The sequence below is a fragment of the Scardinius erythrophthalmus genome, assembly GCF_964197995.2.
Source record: "Scardinius erythrophthalmus genome assembly, chromosome: 4".
NCBI classification, from domain to species: Eukaryota; Metazoa; Chordata; class Actinopteri; order Cypriniformes; family Leuciscidae; genus Scardinius; species Scardinius erythrophthalmus.
Genome location: NC_138224.1, coordinates 5,879,002 through 5,899,303, shown reverse-complemented (window position 1 = coordinate 5,899,303; position 20,302 = coordinate 5,879,002). Strand labels below are relative to the sequence as shown.

Below are 20,302 nucleotides of genomic sequence, written 5' to 3'. Positions count from 1 at the left end.
CGCTTCCGAAGCCTATACTGAACTGTAATGACGAGAAAAAACAGGCATTCTCTTGTGACATCACATCCTGTTTTTGGTGCATTTAGATATCGTTGGTCCATGTTGCATTCATATTTCAGTCGAACAGCAGTTCATTTGGGAGCTGACCACTTGTTTAATGTGTGCACCAGGGTTCATATGGCGTTCACACTTATTCAAATTAACCAAAATAACAGAGCAATCGCATCATTAGTTTCAATCAAACTAAACCTGTCAAGTGTGAGCACACCCTTAATCTTTGTTTGTGGCACTTAGGAGCAAGTAAACTAGATATCCATAATACTTTGGATGAAAAGAAATTCTGATCACAAAATCTATACCCATCAGTCAAACAATTTACTCATCAGTCAAACAGTCTCTACCCATCTAACCGGATGGGTCTTTGTTAGTATGAACTGCAAAAGCATAAACCGTCCACTTTTGTCTCTCTTCCCACTGCAGACGCAGGTCTCTGAATGCAAACTCTTAATGGAGAGTTTCAAGAAGAGGATTTATGCTCCATCCTGGCTGCTATGGTCGGGTGGCTATGCTACAAGCTCTTATCTTTGAAATCTGCTTCATCTTTGTTAGACTAAACCCTTCATTATTCTCCATGCTCTCTTAACTCTAGCCTTATCCTTCCTTTGGCTCGTCCTGTTTCTTAGCAGACACACAAACATATCTCTAAAAATGGTCTCTTTGGATCGTGTTCAGCTCATGACGAGCTCTTTCCCCACTTCCTCCTCGTTAGAGCAGCGCCTCTGCGGCTTTATAAGAGCAACTTAAACTGGGATCTCTCTCGCCCTTTCTCTGTTTGTCTTTCCCTTGCTTATCCTCTTACTGTACTTACACCATCCTAGTGGCTTAATACACCATTTTATCTTTCATTTCTACCACAGTTTCTCCCCCAATTTCTGAACTAAGCACTTGAACTCGACTAGCCCCAGTGCTGTTATGCATACTGTCCGATTTGAGCCAATTAGAATGTAGAGGGCGTGGCCGTTTATAAAAAGCAACTGTATAGCGACCGCATCTGATTAGAACCGCCCTCAGCCTCATCTGCGGCCGGATCTGTGCACCCCATCAGTCAAGTGTAATTGAGTTTCAGGGGGGAATGCTCACACACGAGTCGCACCCCTGCCCGCAACTTTGAATGAGGCTGAAGGACTTCAGCGGAGGGGGGCACATATTACGAAGTATGTGGTCAAGTCAGGGACGCAATCACGATCAAAACCCAGATTGAAATAACTTCAGTGTTAACACCCACCACAAGTTGATGAAAGCCCAAGTTTTGATTTTTTGCGCTGCTTAGATAATTTTCGTTTTGTTTTTTTTCCCCTCCAATGACTCAGCCCAAACTGCCGCAGGGCCTTCAGGATGCATAGGGATAAATTACAACCACATTCCTCCACAGGCTCTGAGCGGCGCAAACTTTCCTAGCTGCTCCTAACGATCATGGCTAGACTGTTGTGAATCCTCGTTTGCAAACACACAGGAGACCGAACTATGTGAAATTTCACCACTGTAGGGGACAAAAAACAGCAACGTCAACGCGCCAATCGGTTTTCAGTGGTAACGGATCTTAATGGAACAGGCCCCACCCTAAACAAACCATCCCAATGGTTAGCATGGAAGCACTCAGCCTTTAAAAGAGCCCAATAGGGTATTAAATATTTGTGGAAAATAACCCACTTTCAAAAACGAAGTTTCATAAAACCCTTCTCAATTCTTAACGGCTTTTATTAATCTGATAGGCCCTGAATGAGCTGTAAGACTCGTTATATGGCTGCCTACTGGCTTAGACGGCGAGCAAAAAGAGGAAGAAGTCAGATACATCAGGGTATCTTTTTCCAAGCCAAAGTTCAATCCAAAACAGATGCTACAACTACGAATGGTGTGGGTTTTGTCGCATGTGAACACGCAAATAAAGCCATCAGAAAAGCAGTGCCACAGACTGACAGCTCCCCTCTTGGCAGGATACTTCATCAGCTGGCCGATAGAGAGTGACAAACCTCAGAAATATTTTGTGTTTAGACTGAAGCCCCGGTTTTCATTACTTTCAAAGGACGGGAGAACAAATAAACATGTATAAATACATAAATTACAAATCTGAACATAGCAACGACTGAAATGTTCAGGTCTATGGCACGTCAGCTGGTGCAGTTTATGCTATTGTGGCTCTGTCGCTGTAACCCAAGCCAGCAACGAGCTCGGGAACGCAAAAACCCGATTCGTCAGGGCGCGAAAATCACAATAAACCTGCTGAGGTATTTCGCTGTTTGCCTTGGCGGCTTCCAGCTGAGAAGGCTCAATCGCGCTTATGGTTTCATCATTTGGGGGTATTTATTTCATATATTATCCTTCCTCTCGCCCCGAGTCGAATGTGTTGCGAGACGTACCCTCGTTCCAGCCCCGGAGTCTGAGGTGCTTTCATATATATTCGCTGGGTGGGAAAATATAGGAGAAGCGAGTTCTTCTAACAGACAAGCGCGGGGCACAGAGGGCTCATCTCACACTGCTTTGAAGACGGGGCCGCGCTTTCCCTCGCTCTGGACGTTTAGGGGTCGGTTGAGAAGTTTTGTTGGTTTAGTCGGTCAGCACCCCCTCAGGATTAGCACTTGTTGAAACGATGTATTACAAAAACAGCGTTTGAGAGTTGGATTTAGAAAACACAAGACAAAAGAACCCAAAACAACAGGACATGCTCAAGACTTCAGTTCACATTAGAGCCCTCTGTGCAGTTTTTAAGTCTATGCGACTTTTATGTCACTTTATTGTCCTCCAGGTAAAATCTGTAAAGGAAAAGCCACAAATCGAGATCTCGTACAAGTTTGTCTTACATACAGTGAGGGATGGGTTATATATCAAAGATTTAGTTCAAACAATACTACTAGTAATGCTTGCTAATCAACAGATCAAAAATCAATAAGTGGTCAGTCTATGACGCCTCTATGTCTCACCTTCCGTCTCTGTGATGTGTTTGCTTTAAGGAGTGTTCATTCATACAACTACATTACACTGTCTGCACCCACACACCTTTATGACTTATAGATGACTACTGCTATTACTGATACACGGCATGACTTCAACAAGGATGTGAGCAAACGAAAAAGAGACAGAGACGCTCGTAATACAAAGGCCCACTTACAGCAGACATATGCGCCGGCTCCATGTGTTTTCATTAATCGTGGCTGTGCGGGTTGTGGGCTTGTTCCACTATGTTTACCCCCATTTCCTGCCCGTTTAAATTACACTGCACTTACGCAGCCCTGGATTCATGGTCCTGTCAGCCTGCAGCCCACCCCACTGGGCAAAGACGCACTGCAGTCGCCAACACGGCACATCAGGGGCTGATCCAGGACCAGCTCCTGTTGCTTTTAACCAACAGTCCTTGGGAAGAGAAAGCCCACCAGTGGTGGTGCATCAGAGGAGGCAGAGTCTCCTCAAGTATTTATTCAAATAAATGTAGGAACTAAAGCAATGCTCGAAGTGGGCCGGTGCGCAACCGAGGGGGGCCTTGAAGTTTTTATCCACTTCAAGCACTGAACCAGAGTGACATAAAATAAGACAGGCTGCACTTATATTAAAATTCTGGTCGATAACAATAAGCCAGTAATTATTTTCAATAAATATCCTATATTAAAAAACAAAAAAGTTAACAAATAAATGTAATTAATTGTAAATGTTACAAGTGAATTTAGGCATAAAAACATTACAATGCACAGTCTATGACAAAATAATATTTATTTTGAGATTAGCTAAAGATTACATTTAACAGTGTTATTAAATGAGTGTTTTTTAAAGATGAACTGAGCATTTTATTAAGTGAGCATTATACTGTATTACATCAAAGGTACTGAAACAAACAATTAAATATCCAATACCGATAAATGACACATCCATAAGTTTTAAAAAGTCTGTAATATAAGCTGATAACTGAAATGGTACTGTAATGCATAGAGTTTTTATAATATGTGTCTTTTTTGTGCTCTGAAGCATCTCTTGTAAAAAAGATATTCATTTTGTTTTTCTTTCGATTCTAAAATCCAGAAAATCACTGCACGAATGCCAAAACAGGCCGATTAGTAAACTGACCAATCCAAATAATATGTTTCCAAATGTGACCGAAAGAGGCAAAACAGAGAAGAAATGAAATTGGCAACCTTTCAAGCCAATTAGTTTTCTGTTTCACTTTCATATGCAACAGGTGAAGAAAGATTGTCTAACTTAGCCAAAATACTGACAAATTATTGAAGGATCTCATAAAAAAGAATGACACGCCATATAAAAAATAAAAAAAACCTATAAGGAGCAGAGGATGGAACATTTGTCACAGTCCAGAAAGACAAAATGATTATCATAACCTACTACAATCTATTTGATTTAAATATCAACCTCCTTGGAAAACTCCCTAACGGACCGCCACTGGAGCCCACACAGAGATCTGATGCCAGCTCTGACAGGTGTGAGCCTGTGAATCATCACAAAATCTGCATGGATCCTTATTGAACTCTTGATCTATTCGAAGGGGAACGTCTGAAAACAGATGGCTAAAGTAAACATCTATCGGAGTGCCAATCGGAAAGGAAACCGAGAGGAGAAGTGAGCGAAAGACAGATGAGGGTGCGTCGAGAACGAGAGAGGGAAGAGGGAAGGAAAAAGAATGGAGGACTCAAGGCCTAACAGATTATTTCTGTTCCAGCCCTGAGGTCATTAATAATCAATCTTCTCTAGTTCATGTTTTATTCAGAGTGACCCGTAAAATGCAAGACTCTCCCCTATTTATACAGCTGGCTTTGTGCTGCCAGATCACAGCCAGATGACTTTGGCCAAGGGCGGTCGAGCACTCCGCTTCTTTCCTCCAAGACTGTAAACTTTACATACTGATCTAAGATCAGCAGTCTCTAAAGTAAACAGAAGACTCAAACGTTATGAGAGTGGAGGTGAAACTGGCCACAGAACATAACTGACAGTAACTTTCATCAAACAATGACTGCTCATCAGAGACACATGTGCAGTGCAGGAGTGGGGCGTCTCACAGCTGCAAACAGTGTCACAGATGATTGCTTTTCTCAAGGAATTATTCATAATTGGGTATTGAAACCAGCAAAAAAGTCATGTTATACAGATAATGTTGATTTGTATATATACATGTGTGTGTGACTATGTCCATCCATCCATCCATCCATCCATCCATCCATCCATCCATCTATATGATATCTGTACCGCAGTATATTTTGGTAAGGGCATATTTATTACTCACGACCCAATTACCCTTCAGTTAAACTCTAAAGGCCCTATTAGATGTACAATGCACAATAATTTTGTTTTTGTTCCTGAAAACATCAATTCTTCATCTAAATGGGGTGCGTTTTTGGTGAGTCTATTGTCTTTGTTGGCTCTGTGGGTTGTATGACTGAGTGGTTCTTTCAGCACCGGCTTAATCACCTTCCTGCATTCCAGCCGTTTAAACAGAGATGCAGTAACATCCTGTGAACAGCTCAAACCAAATAAAACAACATTACGCCATAAACAGAGAAAAAAAACAGGCAGGGAGGACGAGTAATAAAAGAAGCATTGACCACAACAGAAGACAAGCTGGCAGCAAGGCCTAATGGGGCGGTCTGGCGGAGTCCAAGTAATAGACGAGTGTGAGTTCACAAGTGTGTGTTTTTGTGTGAATTATGATCCTCCTGTGTGTTTGCATTGTCTGCATCCTGATTAGTCTATTCTGATGTCTAGCGGGCTTATGTATAACTTGGTTGTGCAATCTTCGATTTTCCTATATGAGTAACTCCGCCAGTCGCCATTTAAAGTAAAGGGACAAGAGCTTTAGAAAAGAGCCCAAGAAGTGTTGTGAAACAAACACAAAGGAAGATATTTTGAAGAACTGTTTTTGTCCATACAATGAAAGTCAGTGGGGTCCAAAACTGCACTGGACCCCACTGAATTTCATTAGTCATACAGGTTTGGAAACAACATTAGGGTGAGTAAATGATGACAAAATTTTTATCTTTGTAGTGAGCTATCCCTTTAAAAGAAAAGAAACAAAAAGGAAACACTGTCTTTATATGCTATAAACTGCGAGGGAGACAAAGGAAATCAGGGTAGAAACCCCAAAGTCCAAACTCTGTGCCAGCTTAGAGTGCCAGGCCAGTAAAAAGGAAGCCCATAAAAACTGTTAATTAAAAGATCAATGTTTAGCTTCAAAGAAAGGGCAAGGGCTCAAACAGTGTGCTGCCCCTCGTAAATACTAAAGCACATTTTGAATGCAAGAAGCTTGTCATTAGTAGAGGACCGGGCATAGCGGACACCAACCTCAATTCCTCTACAGGCTCGATGGCGACTGTGCCACAAAGGGCCATTCAATTAGTTACTAATAATTTGGTTTATAAGAATGATGATTAGCAAAGAGCCTCCACCCAAATCGAGCCACTTTAGGGTCTATGGAGAGGCATAAGTGCCATCAAAAGACACCACAAGTAAATTCATGTGGACGTTACTAACAATAATGGACTGAACAGAACAGGCTAAATAAGCCAATAATGAGCCCAGACTTTTCTCGTCAATTTGAGCCTGTCATGGCCAAACGAGTCCGTTCTGGCATCTTCCGTGCTGAAGGGATCTAAATGGGCGAACTGCAGCGCGGAGAGAACGCTAATGTAATGTGCTACACTCCCAACGCAAAGAAAAGAAGAGAGGTCAAAGAAGACATCAATCAAACAAGCTTGTGATTGCCGGCAACTCGTCCAATCCACCATCTGCAAGTGATTCCACCATCAGAGAAAGACCAAAAGTGTCTTCAAGCGGATTGTGTCTTACATGTAGGACATGTAACTGAAGAATGAGCAGGATCCTGTACATGTGGATACCATATGGATGTGAAACGCTAAATATCTCAGAGCTATTGGATTTGGAGAGGAAAAATCCTGATATATGTGTAAACGTTTGAGAGGTAAAGCCTAACCGGTGAAGCCTGAAATATTCATTATCTTTGCCTTAATGTGTCCGACATGAAATCGCCATGTTGGCCAAGCCAACAAGGCTGCCAAGTGTTGCAACCCTGGCACAAACCTGAACGCTCTTGAACAATCCTACATGATTCCTTTGCTTCTCACTCTCACAGAAGTGACGTCACCAAAGAGGACACATTTGTCTCAGAGAGAACCCTTTTTAGTCAGAAACCTGGCGCGGAGGTTCAGGAGTTCTTATCCCCCCCCCACAACAGCGGTGCTTTCTAAACACTGTCATTGATAGTTTGGACAACATAAACATAGGATCGTTGGCCTTAGAGGAGGTCGAGTAGGAATAACGGCTTGGTGAGACCAAGCAAAAACAGAGTTCAGTGAACATAGTCTCTGTCTGCTGCATTTGACACCACTTTTCAGGATAGCCACCAGTGAAGGGCTTGAGACTGCTATGGAGGTGAATGGGAATGCTATCGGGTATCTTCTCTAGGTATTACAGGGCCGAGGAGGTCTTACATTATTCTGGCCCCTTATAAGTACATTACGGGCAAGAATTCAATTCGAAAACCACAAAACAGACCTGATGTTTACATAGTGCAGTAGTCTCGACTGACCAGTGGCAACACTCTGTTTGAAAGGCCGTGCAACCTCTCAGTCCGTCCGTACAGTCTGATGAAAGCTGTTTCTCTCAAAGGAAAATAAATGTACAGACGCCTACTTCATATTAAACAAGTTGGGGGGGGGGGTCCCTTGGAAAGTGCCAATTTTTGGAACAAAGTTTACTTGCAGCAAACTAAAAATCTTAAACATTATTTGTTCACAGGCCAAAGGCTTGTCATCAGGCAGCCCACATAAAAAAATGCATTTCAATAATGTTGGAGCTAGCCAAAAACCTGCCAAGCAGATAGTTCCCCATGCAGTGAAACACATGAGCATTGTATAAGCCTTGGCACCATCACAGCAGATCACTCTCCTCTCCTCTTGAGGAATGGGGTCGATTTAAAGTGAGTATAATGTATATGTAGACTTCCAGACAATTTATTTTTCTGATGTTACAAAAAGCATTGGGATGGATGCAGAACTGGGACGCACCGACGCAGGGACTAAACCCAGTGTCCGTTTGCAGACAATTTACTGTTAAGGTAGGTATGGCAATGGGTTCAAAGTGAAGTAGAGAAAATGGATCCACATATACATTTATTACAGAGAGGGGATCATTCATCATGGAGAGACTAAATCCAGCCACTACCTCCTCAAACGCTTCTCTCTTTTGCAGTCCAAATGCTGACACTCCTTTTCTTTATCGCGCCATTCCAGTTGCTCTTCTTCTGTTTTTTTTTTTTTTTTAACGTCTTTCTCACCCCCCTCTCATCCACTCTTGGCTCTCCCCCGTCTTTTAAGTGAGCCTTGGGTAGCTTTTTGGTTTTCTTTTGTTATAGTAACAGTAAATGAAGCTAATAAAACACAATATATTGGACTATTTATTTTCTGTAGGAACACATTCCACTCTATAAAGAGGACTAATGGCATTTACACAGAGCCGGACTGATTCTCAAAGCCAATAGGAGATTTATAGACAGTGAACGTTAGCGTCAGCTAAGGGCCGTGCGGGCCGGGCCAGGCCAGATGGCTCCAATAATCAATGGGTGACAAATCCAAGTACCCGAGAAAAGTTACGGTACCTTGAGTGCACATACTCGCAGAAATAGACAAACTTTTTGTGCTTAGCGAGTCATGAAAAAAGGTAAGACGCATAAAAGGTTACATCAATTTCATCTATTAAGTCTTTTTTTATGGTGACAATTTACAATAAGTTTAAATTTGGTACATTAAATAATGAGCTAAAAATGAACAATACTTTTATTACTTAAAGTATATAAACCTAGATTAATGAATGATGTTCATTATTAGCTCATGCAAGCTAACACATTAAAGGGACACTTCACCCATTTGCATTAAGCTTTGCATTGTTAGAAACCCAGTCATACTATTGAATGGTCGTGCAACACTCTCTCATTTTCCCCTGAGATGGGAGAAATCTGTTATTTACCTCTTACACTTCCTCCTACAATGACGCAAAAATCGTCATTTTGCGTCATTGTAGGAGGAAGTGTAAGAGGGGGGGATTTCTGTTGAGACTACAAGCACTAGTTCCTCATCTCTCCCAGGGGGCGGGACCCGCTCACGCTACAGACCTATTACAGATCAGTGGGTGGGACTTTACACTCTGAAACTGAAAGCAATATCCTCCATCTTGTTTGAAGCTAAGCTAACAGGCGCTGTGGAGACAGATGTAAAGTTATGACAATAGCGGAGGAGAGTGCTCAATATGATATAGACTAGAGGAAGAGGATTTCGGAAGTCTGATGCTTGAATCAGGTGTTTGTGGCTACCTTTACAAGCCGCATTATAGCGAAGAGCAGCCGAGGCAGAAGACCTGCCTGCCGCGGACGAGGAGCCCGGACTGGCTCGGGTTAGGGCGGACCGGTGGCGCCGGTGATCTCACTATGCAACTACGAACCGCTATGAACACAGAGATAGAGTCCGTCTGCGGCAAAGAATTTCAACGATGACAATTTCTCCTGGACGAAATCTCTGAATCAGACGAGGACACGGACGTTTGTGTTGTGAACAAGTTTCCTAGTTTCGCACCGCATATGTTCTGACTGAACATCCAGGTACCATGCAATAATTCACCTTTTCGAAAGAAATACAAACGAGGAGTAATACACTAATGAGTTCGCCAACTAACTAAACATTTTTTGTGAATGTGAAATTAATTTCAAGCTCTGGTGGTAGCTAGCCTTGTAGACGGAAGAGTGATTTCTCTTATAGGCAGATATGCGCTTTCTGGATTAGTGGGAGTGGCTTGCGGAGCTGTGCAATGTGGTGCATTGTGGGAGTTGTTGTCTTTCATACAAATGCGTCCTGAAGTTATTTTTTGTCTTTTCTCGGTCACAAAGGCACCAAATTCAAAATTTCTTTTACATTTCGACTACATATATGACCCACTTTAAATAAAAAGCAATGTTCAAATGGGTGAAATGCCCCTTTAATTCATGTGAAATGCATTGAACCTTATTGTAAAGTGTTAACCTTTTCATAATAACAAAATCACAGATGTGAACAGAGAAACACTAGATAGGTCACCATAATTAATGAATGCATACAATGAAAAGTGATACAGCGGGGGAAATAAGTATTGAGCACGTCATAATTTTTCTCAGTAAATATATTTCCAAAGGTGCTATTGACATGAAATGTTCACCAGATGTTGGTAACAACCCAAGTAAGCCATACATACAAAGAAACAAACAGTTCAGAAATTAAGTTATGTGTAATAATGTGAAATGACACAGGGAAAAAGTATTGAACACATGAAGAAAGGGAGGCGCAAAAAGGCATGGAAAGCCAAGACAACTGCTGAAAACTTACAGTAATTAAAAAGCAATCTTGGTCAACTCTTCTGATTATTCTTTTCACTCCTCTATCAGAAATCTTGCGAGGAGCACTGGTCGAGGCAAATTTATGGTGAAATTATTGTCTTTCCACTTCCGTATTATGGCCCCAAAAGTGCTCACTGGACCATTCAGAAGCTTAGAATGGTGCCTATAACCTAGGGCTGTCACTTTTGTGAAAAAATCCTGTTCGATTTTTGAGACATAAGTGTTCATTGAATCGATTGTAAAATCGATTTTCCATGTCTAAAGACGTTTCCATTTTAAACGCAAAATATGGGCAAATCCACGGACAACGAACAGGCATTAGGACGAACGTAAAGAGGGCGCTTGAGGTAAAGGTAAGACAAGTCTGCAATATTTCTGATGATTTATTGGCGTGAAGTTTCGTACACAATGACAAACAGGAGTGCAACATTCTCGAAAAACAATAAGCAGAGTGGACTGCCATAGCATAAATGAAAAACATTACCTCAGTCTTCAACATGGCTGTGTTTACGATTAGAAATGTCAAAGAAATTTCGCCTACGTAGGCGATTGTAGACGCGTAGCCCGAATTTGTATCTGAATGCATGAGACTGTCTGCATACCGGCAGAATTCACAGTTTTGTAGTAAAAAGAGACGCATTATGCAGAAGGATAATTTGCTGTTATGCGTGTTTGTCAGAGCCTGCAGTTGCTGTGTGACGCGTGTTCGCTGCGGGCGTATCGTGACAAGATCGTGACGAGCTGGACGCGTTCCGAGAAAAGACCGTTAAAATCGATTCCCTATTTTCGTTTTCGAAACTTGCGCTGGTTGGCCCAATCGATTGTGCAATCGATTTTCGAACGTAAAGTGACAGCCCTACTATAACCAATGCCATCATTATGTTTTGCAACAATTAGGTTGCGAAAGTCTTGAGACAGCTCTTTTCTTTTACCCATCATGAGATGTGTCTTGTGTGACACCTTGGCAATGAGACCTTTTTGTAGGCCATCATTTGGGACTGAACCAGCTGTTATTAATTTCCACTGACAGGGGGCTGGATTGCTTTTTAATTACTGTAAGTTTTCAGCAGTTGTCTTAGCTTTCCATGCCTTTTTGCGCCTCCCTTTCTTCATGTGTTCAATTACTTTTTCCCTGTGTCATTTCACATTATTACACATAACTTAATTTCTGAACTTATTTTTGTTTGTTTCTTTGTATGTATGGCTTACTTGGGTTGTTACCAACATCTGGTGAAAATTTCATGTCAATAGCACCTTTGGAAATATATTTACTGAGAAAAATGATGACGTGTTCAATACTTATTTCCCCCGCTGTATATTCCAAAGAAAAGAGTACACCCACATGGATGTCACCCTGTCTTACCTGTTCATGGCTCATCTTCTGAAGCTCCTCCTCCCAGGCGTCCTGTTGGCTGCGCTGGTATGCGGAAGGCGGGGCCAGGTCCTGCAGGATGTGGGGGTCTCTCTCGTGGCAGAGGGTCGTGAGGTGGCTGATGTACAGTTTCAGCTTACTGCGGTTCTGATTGAGGTCTATGAGTGGGGGGATAATCTGCCCAAAAACAGGAATGAGGAAATGGGTTAGAGATAAAGAGTCATTTCAATCTCAGTTTTCCTCTAGCGTTCAAGAATTAGATACTTGGACACGAGCCAGTGAGATAAAAAGACGGGTATGCAAACGCATGCTAAAATGACACGCAAACAACACATTTAGCAAGCCAGAACACAGATTTAAAATTTTGCTTTGTCACATATGATTGTATTCAAAAAGAAGGGGGGGGGGGGCTCTAAAAAGAGCAATATTCAGTGAAAGGTTGTGGACGATTATGGATGATAGACCACAGCTGAAACACATGAATCACAGAGAGAACAGTGGTCAGGAGACATTCCCATTCCAGGAACATAGACAAACAATCTCAGTTACCTGGACCGCTGCCGACAGATGCCCAGTCTTTACACAACATCTCTATACACACAGCAGACACTCACACGGCTTTTTCATATCCATCAAAATAATACATGCACTTGTGTGGGATCAAATCCAAAAACCATATGTCTTTGTGTCATGTGTGTATCTCACTGGCTTCAACGAAGAATTCTGGGACAATACAAGATTGATCCATCACATTTGTTTTCACGTCAGTCTAAAAATATGATAAATAGCAACATGCGGTTTGTGTGTGAGTGCGAACGAGTGCCGATAGCCGTATGTTTTCCTTTGCATGCCATTGCCTAAACTGGAACTGAAAGGTTAAAACTTGGTAAGAGGTGATCCATGAATTATCACTGCAGTGCTTTGAGTAAGATGTTTAATATAATTCAATAATAACCTGAATTACAATATGACATAATAATGACATACAGTGCCATTAAAGGGTAATAAGAACTATGAAGGGAACAGTTAATAGGAACTATGAAGGGCTACTTGAGCCTTAATAATAATAATAATAATAATAAACAGAATGCATTTATATTTATATTATATAAAATTAAAATCAGTTTATGAATTATCAAATTATATAATGTATTTAAAAATATACATATTAACCTAGATTAATAAATACTGTTCATTGTTAGCTCATGAAAGCTAATTCATTGAACATTACTGTAAAATTGAAAAAAAAAAAAAAAAAAACTGCTCCCTAGGTGTTCACCATTATCAATGTGAATATACAACGCACAATGATGCAAAGCTGAGTAAGCTGAATGAAAGGACAGGTCTCAATCTAAGGCTGGCCTTTTCCTTTCCTGGTCACATTCTCTTGTAAGAAACAAGATGTTACATAAGCTGGTTTTGGGCTGCAGTGGTGGACCCATAAATTCTGGGATGGGAGAGGTGAGCAATGTTTTTTGAAATACTACAGTACAAAACAAGACAGCAGAAGATCTATTGAAATGTTCCCATATAAATACCCTCTCAAAGAGGACCGAGAACATAGTAGGGCTTAGGGAGCTCTGTGAACACTCCTCATCGCTCAATAGCAGAAAGCAAATACAGTTGCCTGATTGTCAAGAAGCGGAGAGAGGAAACAGAGGCTAAAAAGAAAGAGTGAGTGATGAGAGAGATGTAAGAAAAGACAGGGACAGAGTCTGCTTTGGTCTGAAGCAGCCTGAGCTTGCAAGAACATTTGTGTCCCCACACTTTATTAATTCTTATTAACCCCATCTGTATCTTTCCAGGGCAGAATGTTATTGTGTTTTCGTTGGCTCACCGGGGGCAATGAAGGCTCTCTTGGGCTCTCTCCTGGCCGCAGAGCGCGATCAAACAAAACTGTGAAAGAACGAGATGGAGGAAGGTGGAGGAAGACCAAGGTTGAAGAGCTTATGAGAGAGAAAGAGAGGATGAGAGAGTCAAGGAATGGAGGAATGTCTAAAATGGGCCGACGGTTCTCCCTGATTCTGGAAACAATTAGACGGCGCAAACTGGGTCTCTGCAAAGAACCGGAGCAGCAGACGCACGGAGACCTACATCATGCTCTCGTTAGTCTATGGTCTAGCGCGGCCCCGTCTCCAAAACCTACTAAAGCACATTTGGGTGCCAAAATTCAAACCCCTGCCTCATGGTGAATGAATAATAAGGCAGGAATTCATCTGTTGAATCAGCTGTGACAAAAAAAGTCTACATTTATCTACGTGACACGACCAATAGCTGAGTCTTTTGTATCAGAGTCGGATCTGAAACAGCTGTAAGGGGCGATACCTCCTTCCGCATCTCTGTCAGGTCTTGTATCTCAGCCAAGTGCCGCTGCTGGAGGATATATGGGGCCTCCGGATTGACTGGCAGCCACAAAAAGAGGGACGAGGCCTTAAAAAGGCGGTCTGATAGAAGCCCTCCAAACCGCTGTGACAGAACGGCTGGGTGGATATGCTCGGAAAAACAGCTGAGTTAAAATAAACCCGGCCTTAGCAATGGTGCCACATAAACGTGCACACACACCATTACACAGAGACTTGCTACGTACATGGTTGACTGAAAGCATGCTGTGCGCTAATAAGCTTTTAAAATGCCCAACCAATGATGGGATTTGACATTTATTCCCCTCTCTTCCTTCTCTTCCTCCCCATCTGCTATGAGAAAAGATGAATGGACTCCGGTTCTGGGCCTTAGACAAATGCCCAAACACGGCGCTATCCGTCACCCTCTGGTTTTAAGTCAATACCTCTCTGGTGACAGAATGCTGATAAACAGTCCTGAAAACCTCACAGAGTGTCCCGCATGATCATCTGTAATCATATTAGTAGTATAGTCAAGAAATGGGAATGGTAGGTTCGTGGATGGTCACAGTTAGCCCAATGCTAGTTAGCACAGCGCTAACATCCGTCTTGTCGTAGCTGGTGATGTTTTCTGTCAACTGGGTGCTGTCATAACTGTTTGGCTTGTGCCGTGTTGCTGTTTAAATTTTTTTTTTTTAAGTCCTGTGGTAGACTGAGATCATAAATAATGCAACAATAACAGAAACAAATATCATGCCCAGGTGACAGATTTACAACAGGGGAATTTTCCACTCAAAGCGCCATTTGTCTCGTCTTGCTTTGGACGCACACGATGGATGGAAGTGGGTCCCTGTTTACCCATCATGCCTTGCCTGACGTCTCGGAAAAATGATCTTTTCAACAGCTCTTCAAATTCTCCAAAATGTTTTTATGTTTTGCCAATTCATTTCTGCAACCTAATCACATAGGTTGATTAATTAATCAAATGGATTTTAATCACATATATTAATATTTGCTGAAAGCAAAGCTATTGCATTATGGTGGAGGATGAAGTCACTGAATACAACTGAATTAAGTGGCTTTAGAAGTCAATGCAGACATATTGTTTGCTTTATTTCCATATTATTGAACATAAGACCAGTCTGTAATCCACTCTCTGACTCTCTGTCAAAGACATCTAATTGTTCATATATTGGCTATTTAGCTTCAAATGTGGCACATGAAGTCAAATTTTATAATGCATTACTGTTTTGAATCTTGTTTTAACTCAAGTGTTACACAATTTTTCAGATTAATTAATTAATTGATTTACCTCCATTAAGTAAAAAATGATCATATTTATATTTAAATACACATACACAAACAAAAGAGACATCACTATTTTAATAATTTTGAGGCAAAACTTTTCCATCAAATCTAATTGTACTGTTATATATACTGTAGTTGATTTTTCACATCCCAGGTTCCTAATCAGAACAATGCTAAGTGGGTCCTCTAACAAAAAGCTCAAACGAGTCAGGACTCCTGGGACCCTCCACTGAACCTATCAGTACAAAATTACCAATAGATTGGGAGGGTTGACCACAAAGACCCTTGGCTGTTCTCTTGCTCTTTGCAACATTGATCACCTTCTTGAACCTCACACTCCAGCTCCTGCCAAAAGACTTCGGAAAAGGTTCACCGAGGAATCTGTCCATCTGCTCCCTTTCATTACGTCTCCTCTAAAAGAAGCTGTCTTCACCAGATGCTGTGGTGTGTTGCATTTCTACTCCTACCTGGCACTCTCATAGCTCGAGAACCCCTCCTCAAAAAGACCAGGGGGAAAGAGAAGTCAGACCCCTCAACAATGACCGGCCTCCTTCACATTCTCCCTCTCTCATTTATCACCTATCAGCTCATCGGGCGCCATTCGATACCCACACTGAGAGGCAGGAGACTGGATCAATGCTGTCAGTCAGGCGGTCCATCAGAGACGAGCCACTGGCTCCTTCCTCAAAGACTCCGGAGGCCCGGCGGCACAGGAAGCCCCTGACGCGGCCTCGAAGCCCAGCTCGAACTGCTCGCTCCTGGTGGGGGAGGATCTGCAGATCACAAGCCTCTCTTCACAGTAGCCGGGCCCTGGCGCACATCCTTTCCCGTGGCTGAGAGTTTTATTGGGCTATCCTCTTTCAGTCTCACTGCGCTACGCGTCCATGAGTGTTAAGGGGATAAAGATAAGGAGGGACTGCAAAGCTTCAAACCTGCAAGACACTGACAAGGCCGGTGGGCCTGCTGTCGTAAAGTGCTTTTCAAGAAAGAGACAAATCACCTCCATGGCATGCAAAAAAATACTGACATGAGAGAATAATGACTGTCAAATAAAGGGTAAGGGGGCGAAGACATGCACGCATACCTCCCCAAAGAGCACAGACAGAAACATATGTAATCCGAGCACGGAGAGCAGATTCGGATGGCAGATTAAGAGCAGGTGAGTTGGTCTGTCTTTCCATACTGTCATTTCATAAGCGACTGACCGCACTACCTCCATCCACAACTCTCAATATATCTAGGTAGACCCCTGCGTACACACACACACACACACACACACACACACGCACACGTGCATGCACACACACAAACCACAATCTTATAATTCCATAATTTGCTCAAGTATTACAGAATAATCACTTAGTTTGCCTCCATCACACAAGAATTGAAAATATATTTGTTGGTAAACAAATATATATTTGTTTATTTGTGTGGTCAAACGATTATTATTCACAAATTTTCTAATCAATTATAACACTAGTTTACTAAAGAAAAATGTAATTAGATTTAAAATGACGTAACACACACACACACACATATTTTTTAGATTGAAGTTGGTTACCAAAAAGGTCCTAAGATGACTTTTTCCTCTCTCGCGTGGTACAAAATTACAACAGCACTCATGTTTTAAGAGATGCAAGATTTATGCATGTCAGGACTCTGTTGCTGCAGCATTTTATGAACTTAGTGCCTCGTCACCTATTTACGCAGGTTTTTATATAAATGCCATTAGATTTATACCAGTGGGGGGTTTATGACTGTTGACTTACATGCCAAAGCTCTCACTCAAAGCCCAGTCAATGCCAATGCACGGGGTGGGGGAAAGGAGGACAAAAAGCCAGGGCAGGTTACTGTTGACTCTGGAGAAAGACGGAGGGAATTTTTACACCAAGTAACTCCCAGTGTCACCATCATAGCGCCATTTAAACAGACCATGAAGGCTGCAGTCTAGGGACAGCATTCCATTCATTGTGTATTTGTGCGTGTGTGTGTATATCCATAGCCGTAATGAGCAAAAAAAAGACTTTAAAACTGCCAAGAAGAAATTAGCCTCTTGAAAAGGGAAGTAAAGCTGTCGTGTGGGTTGTAGTTTCACTCCATGAGGTGGGAGGGGTGACCATGGGGGTCGTCACCCTGAAGGTGAGGGGTGTTGGGGTGAAAGAAGGTCCTGACCTCTTCCAACTGAGATTCAGGGGCATCATTAACCGGGTGTGTAGAAGAGAAAGCAGAGGAAGGGGTGAACATGTAGCAAAGCTCCAGAACATCTACCCCACTGTGAGGGCAAACCAGACGAGTTAATGACTTAAAGCCAGATCTGAACATAACAAGAGGGAGCTCAGAAATTCATGAACGGAAGATTTAAATCAACACTATAAACGTGTCACATTTAAGTTTAACCTTACGATGCACGGAAGACCTTTGACTTGAGTCTGTTTCTTTTAATGGCATCCTTCATCTGAGGTCTTAAAAAGCTTTCAGCTATTTGTATTATTTTAGTAGTTTGTTGTTTTGTTGCCAACTTCTCTCCTTTGCCTGGATAGCCAAGCAACTGCCATTATGAGAAACGGGAATGTTAACAGATAACTTGCTCCAGGTATTATAATTGACTTGGAGCAGTTTTGTTGCACAAACAGCCCTAACTTTTAAGATAGCTCTCGTGTTGCTGTCAGTGCTCCACAAGAGGCCAAAAAGAGTTTTGAGAACAGCTGTGGATGGAGAGATCTAAGGAGAACCACATCCTGAGGTCAAAGTGTTTCCCCTGTGTAGCACTCAACACCAGAAGACTTACGCCGCTACGCATGTAAAGACAGGGGGCAGAGGAAACAGAGAGGCTGAGAATGGGGCTCTTGGTGGGTTCAAGGGTGCAGAGTTGGTAGAGATGGCTCTAACAGACTGAAATGTATGAAATACGCAATCCTCTGCTATCACACCTGGTCCTCAGAGACAGGAATAATTTAAGTGTGGAGGAAGTGTGTCAACAGCTCTGGTTCAAAGAAAAAATGACACACTTTCACATAGGCCCAGACGCTACAAACAAAATCTTTCATCTTTGTAATGGTATATATCATAATTAATTAATTAAATTTGAATTTAATACAATTGTATTCATTTAATTTGTAATATATTAGAAAACATTCTGTTTAGTATTTTTTTAAATAGGTAAATGTTTTATACTAAATAGTTACTTTTTAAATATTACCATGAACCATTACCTTATTGTCTACTTTAAATATAAAACACAAAAAAAAAAAAAAAAAAAAATACTGAAAAAAAAAACCCAACTGTGATTATCAAAGCTAAATTGTTTTTTTATTTTTTTGTTACGAAAGAAATCACAGTATGGCATCTTCACACTTTTTATATTTATGTGGTTCACACATGCACTTGTGTCCTAGTTTGGTCTATACATATGCGCCTTACGTTAACCTGTCACACCTCTTTTAAGTGTGAACCACACATGGCAGGCTTCCCTTTTTATTGACTGATAATAGAGGTAGTTCTAGGCCCTCGATTTTAGGCTTAATTGGAGAGCTAGGTAAACGGAAACAGACTGAACCAAGGGTAAGGTGGGGGAAGAGACAAAGAAGAAGCAGCAGCAAAGGAGGAAGAAATACAAGGAGAGAGAGAAACGATGCAGTTTCCACGCGTCCGGTCTCCAGCGCTCATTCCGTCCACGGCTGGTTAAGTGCTAAATGAACTGAGAGATTTAAGGTGGTTGTTGGACAGCTTAGGCAGGGTGCAGAATCTGAGCCAGCTCTTTCCTATCAGCCTTAAATCGGCCGCAGGGGGGCCAGAGGGCTCAACCTGCTCCAGGCCCCCCATCCACAGCTCTGGAAAGCATTAAGGCCTATTGACATGCCGCAGGGAGTTTATTAGCAGTATGAAGCTAACATTTAGCTGGCGGAGATTAGGACGCAACATGTCTAAGCATCCCTAGTAAAAACAAGAACAATCTGGAAGTGAACACATCAACACGTTTCCAGTGATAAATCCCAGGGAAATATCGCATAACAAATACAGCAACAGTTCCAGATGCATTGTTTTTCCAGATGAGCATGGTTAACATGGTTAACAATCTCCCTGCAATAACCATTTCTTTCAGCGTTTCACTGGAGTGGGAAATGCTCAGACAATTGCTTTATCAGTTAGAAGACACTCTAAAATCCTGAGGATTTTCCACGGCTCACAGTCACGGACCATTAATAAATAATATTACAAGCACTTTCCCCTCCTAACCTGGAGAGGGGAGCCGATCGGCGCAACGCCCAGGGTAGGGCTTCCACGTCCGCCCGTTAACACATCCAGAAATGGCGCACTGGACCAGGGGGCCAAAACGTTCCAACCACATAATCCCCACCACAATGAGCCTCGAACTTTACTGTTTCAGCAGCTTGCGCAGAAATTGTGGCCATACTGGGTTCAGCAAGTTTGAGGAGGGAGGAGTCGTGCAATTATTTGTTTTGATAGGATTGTTCACAGTCATTTGGTAATTCTGAGGTCAACAACAGAAATCCATACTTTTATCATCGCCAGAACTCACCAATTAATGACAGCCTAAAATCAATTTCAAAACTCTGAGGGGAGAACTGATGCAATGTTGGGGCAAAAAAAAAAAAAAAAGAAAGTTTTTTCATCATTCAGCATTCATTAGAAATGCTGTGGTTCGATTGACATCTTTAGTCTATTTTCCCAGTTAACCCTCTGACATAGACCAGGCAAGCAGAACCCAGCAGGCCAGTACGTCCTTGGATTGCCTAGTTCCAAGAGGGAAACCAGAAACATGGATGCAGCATTAAAATGTATTTTTCTTGAGTGATGCATCCTGGGAGAGCAGGCCAAGACGTGTGGTTT

The 20,302-nt window shown here is 42.0% G+C and overlaps 1 protein-coding gene across 7 annotated transcripts in view; it reads right to left on the bottom strand.

Annotated features, from left to right (window-relative positions):
• erc1b (ELKS/RAB6-interacting/CAST family member 1b) overlaps positions 1 to 20,302 on the bottom strand; it is a 192,658-nt gene that overhangs the window by 9,757 nt on the left and 162,599 nt on the right. For all 7 annotated transcript variants that reach the window (XM_081363058.1, XM_081363061.1, XM_081363056.1 and 4 more), the window contains one exon: positions 11,796 to 11,981. In XM_081363058.1, coding sequence (XP_081219184.1) covers positions 11,796 to 11,981 — 186 coding nt within the window. The remainder of the gene's footprint in view (positions 1 to 11,795; positions 11,982 to 20,302) is intronic.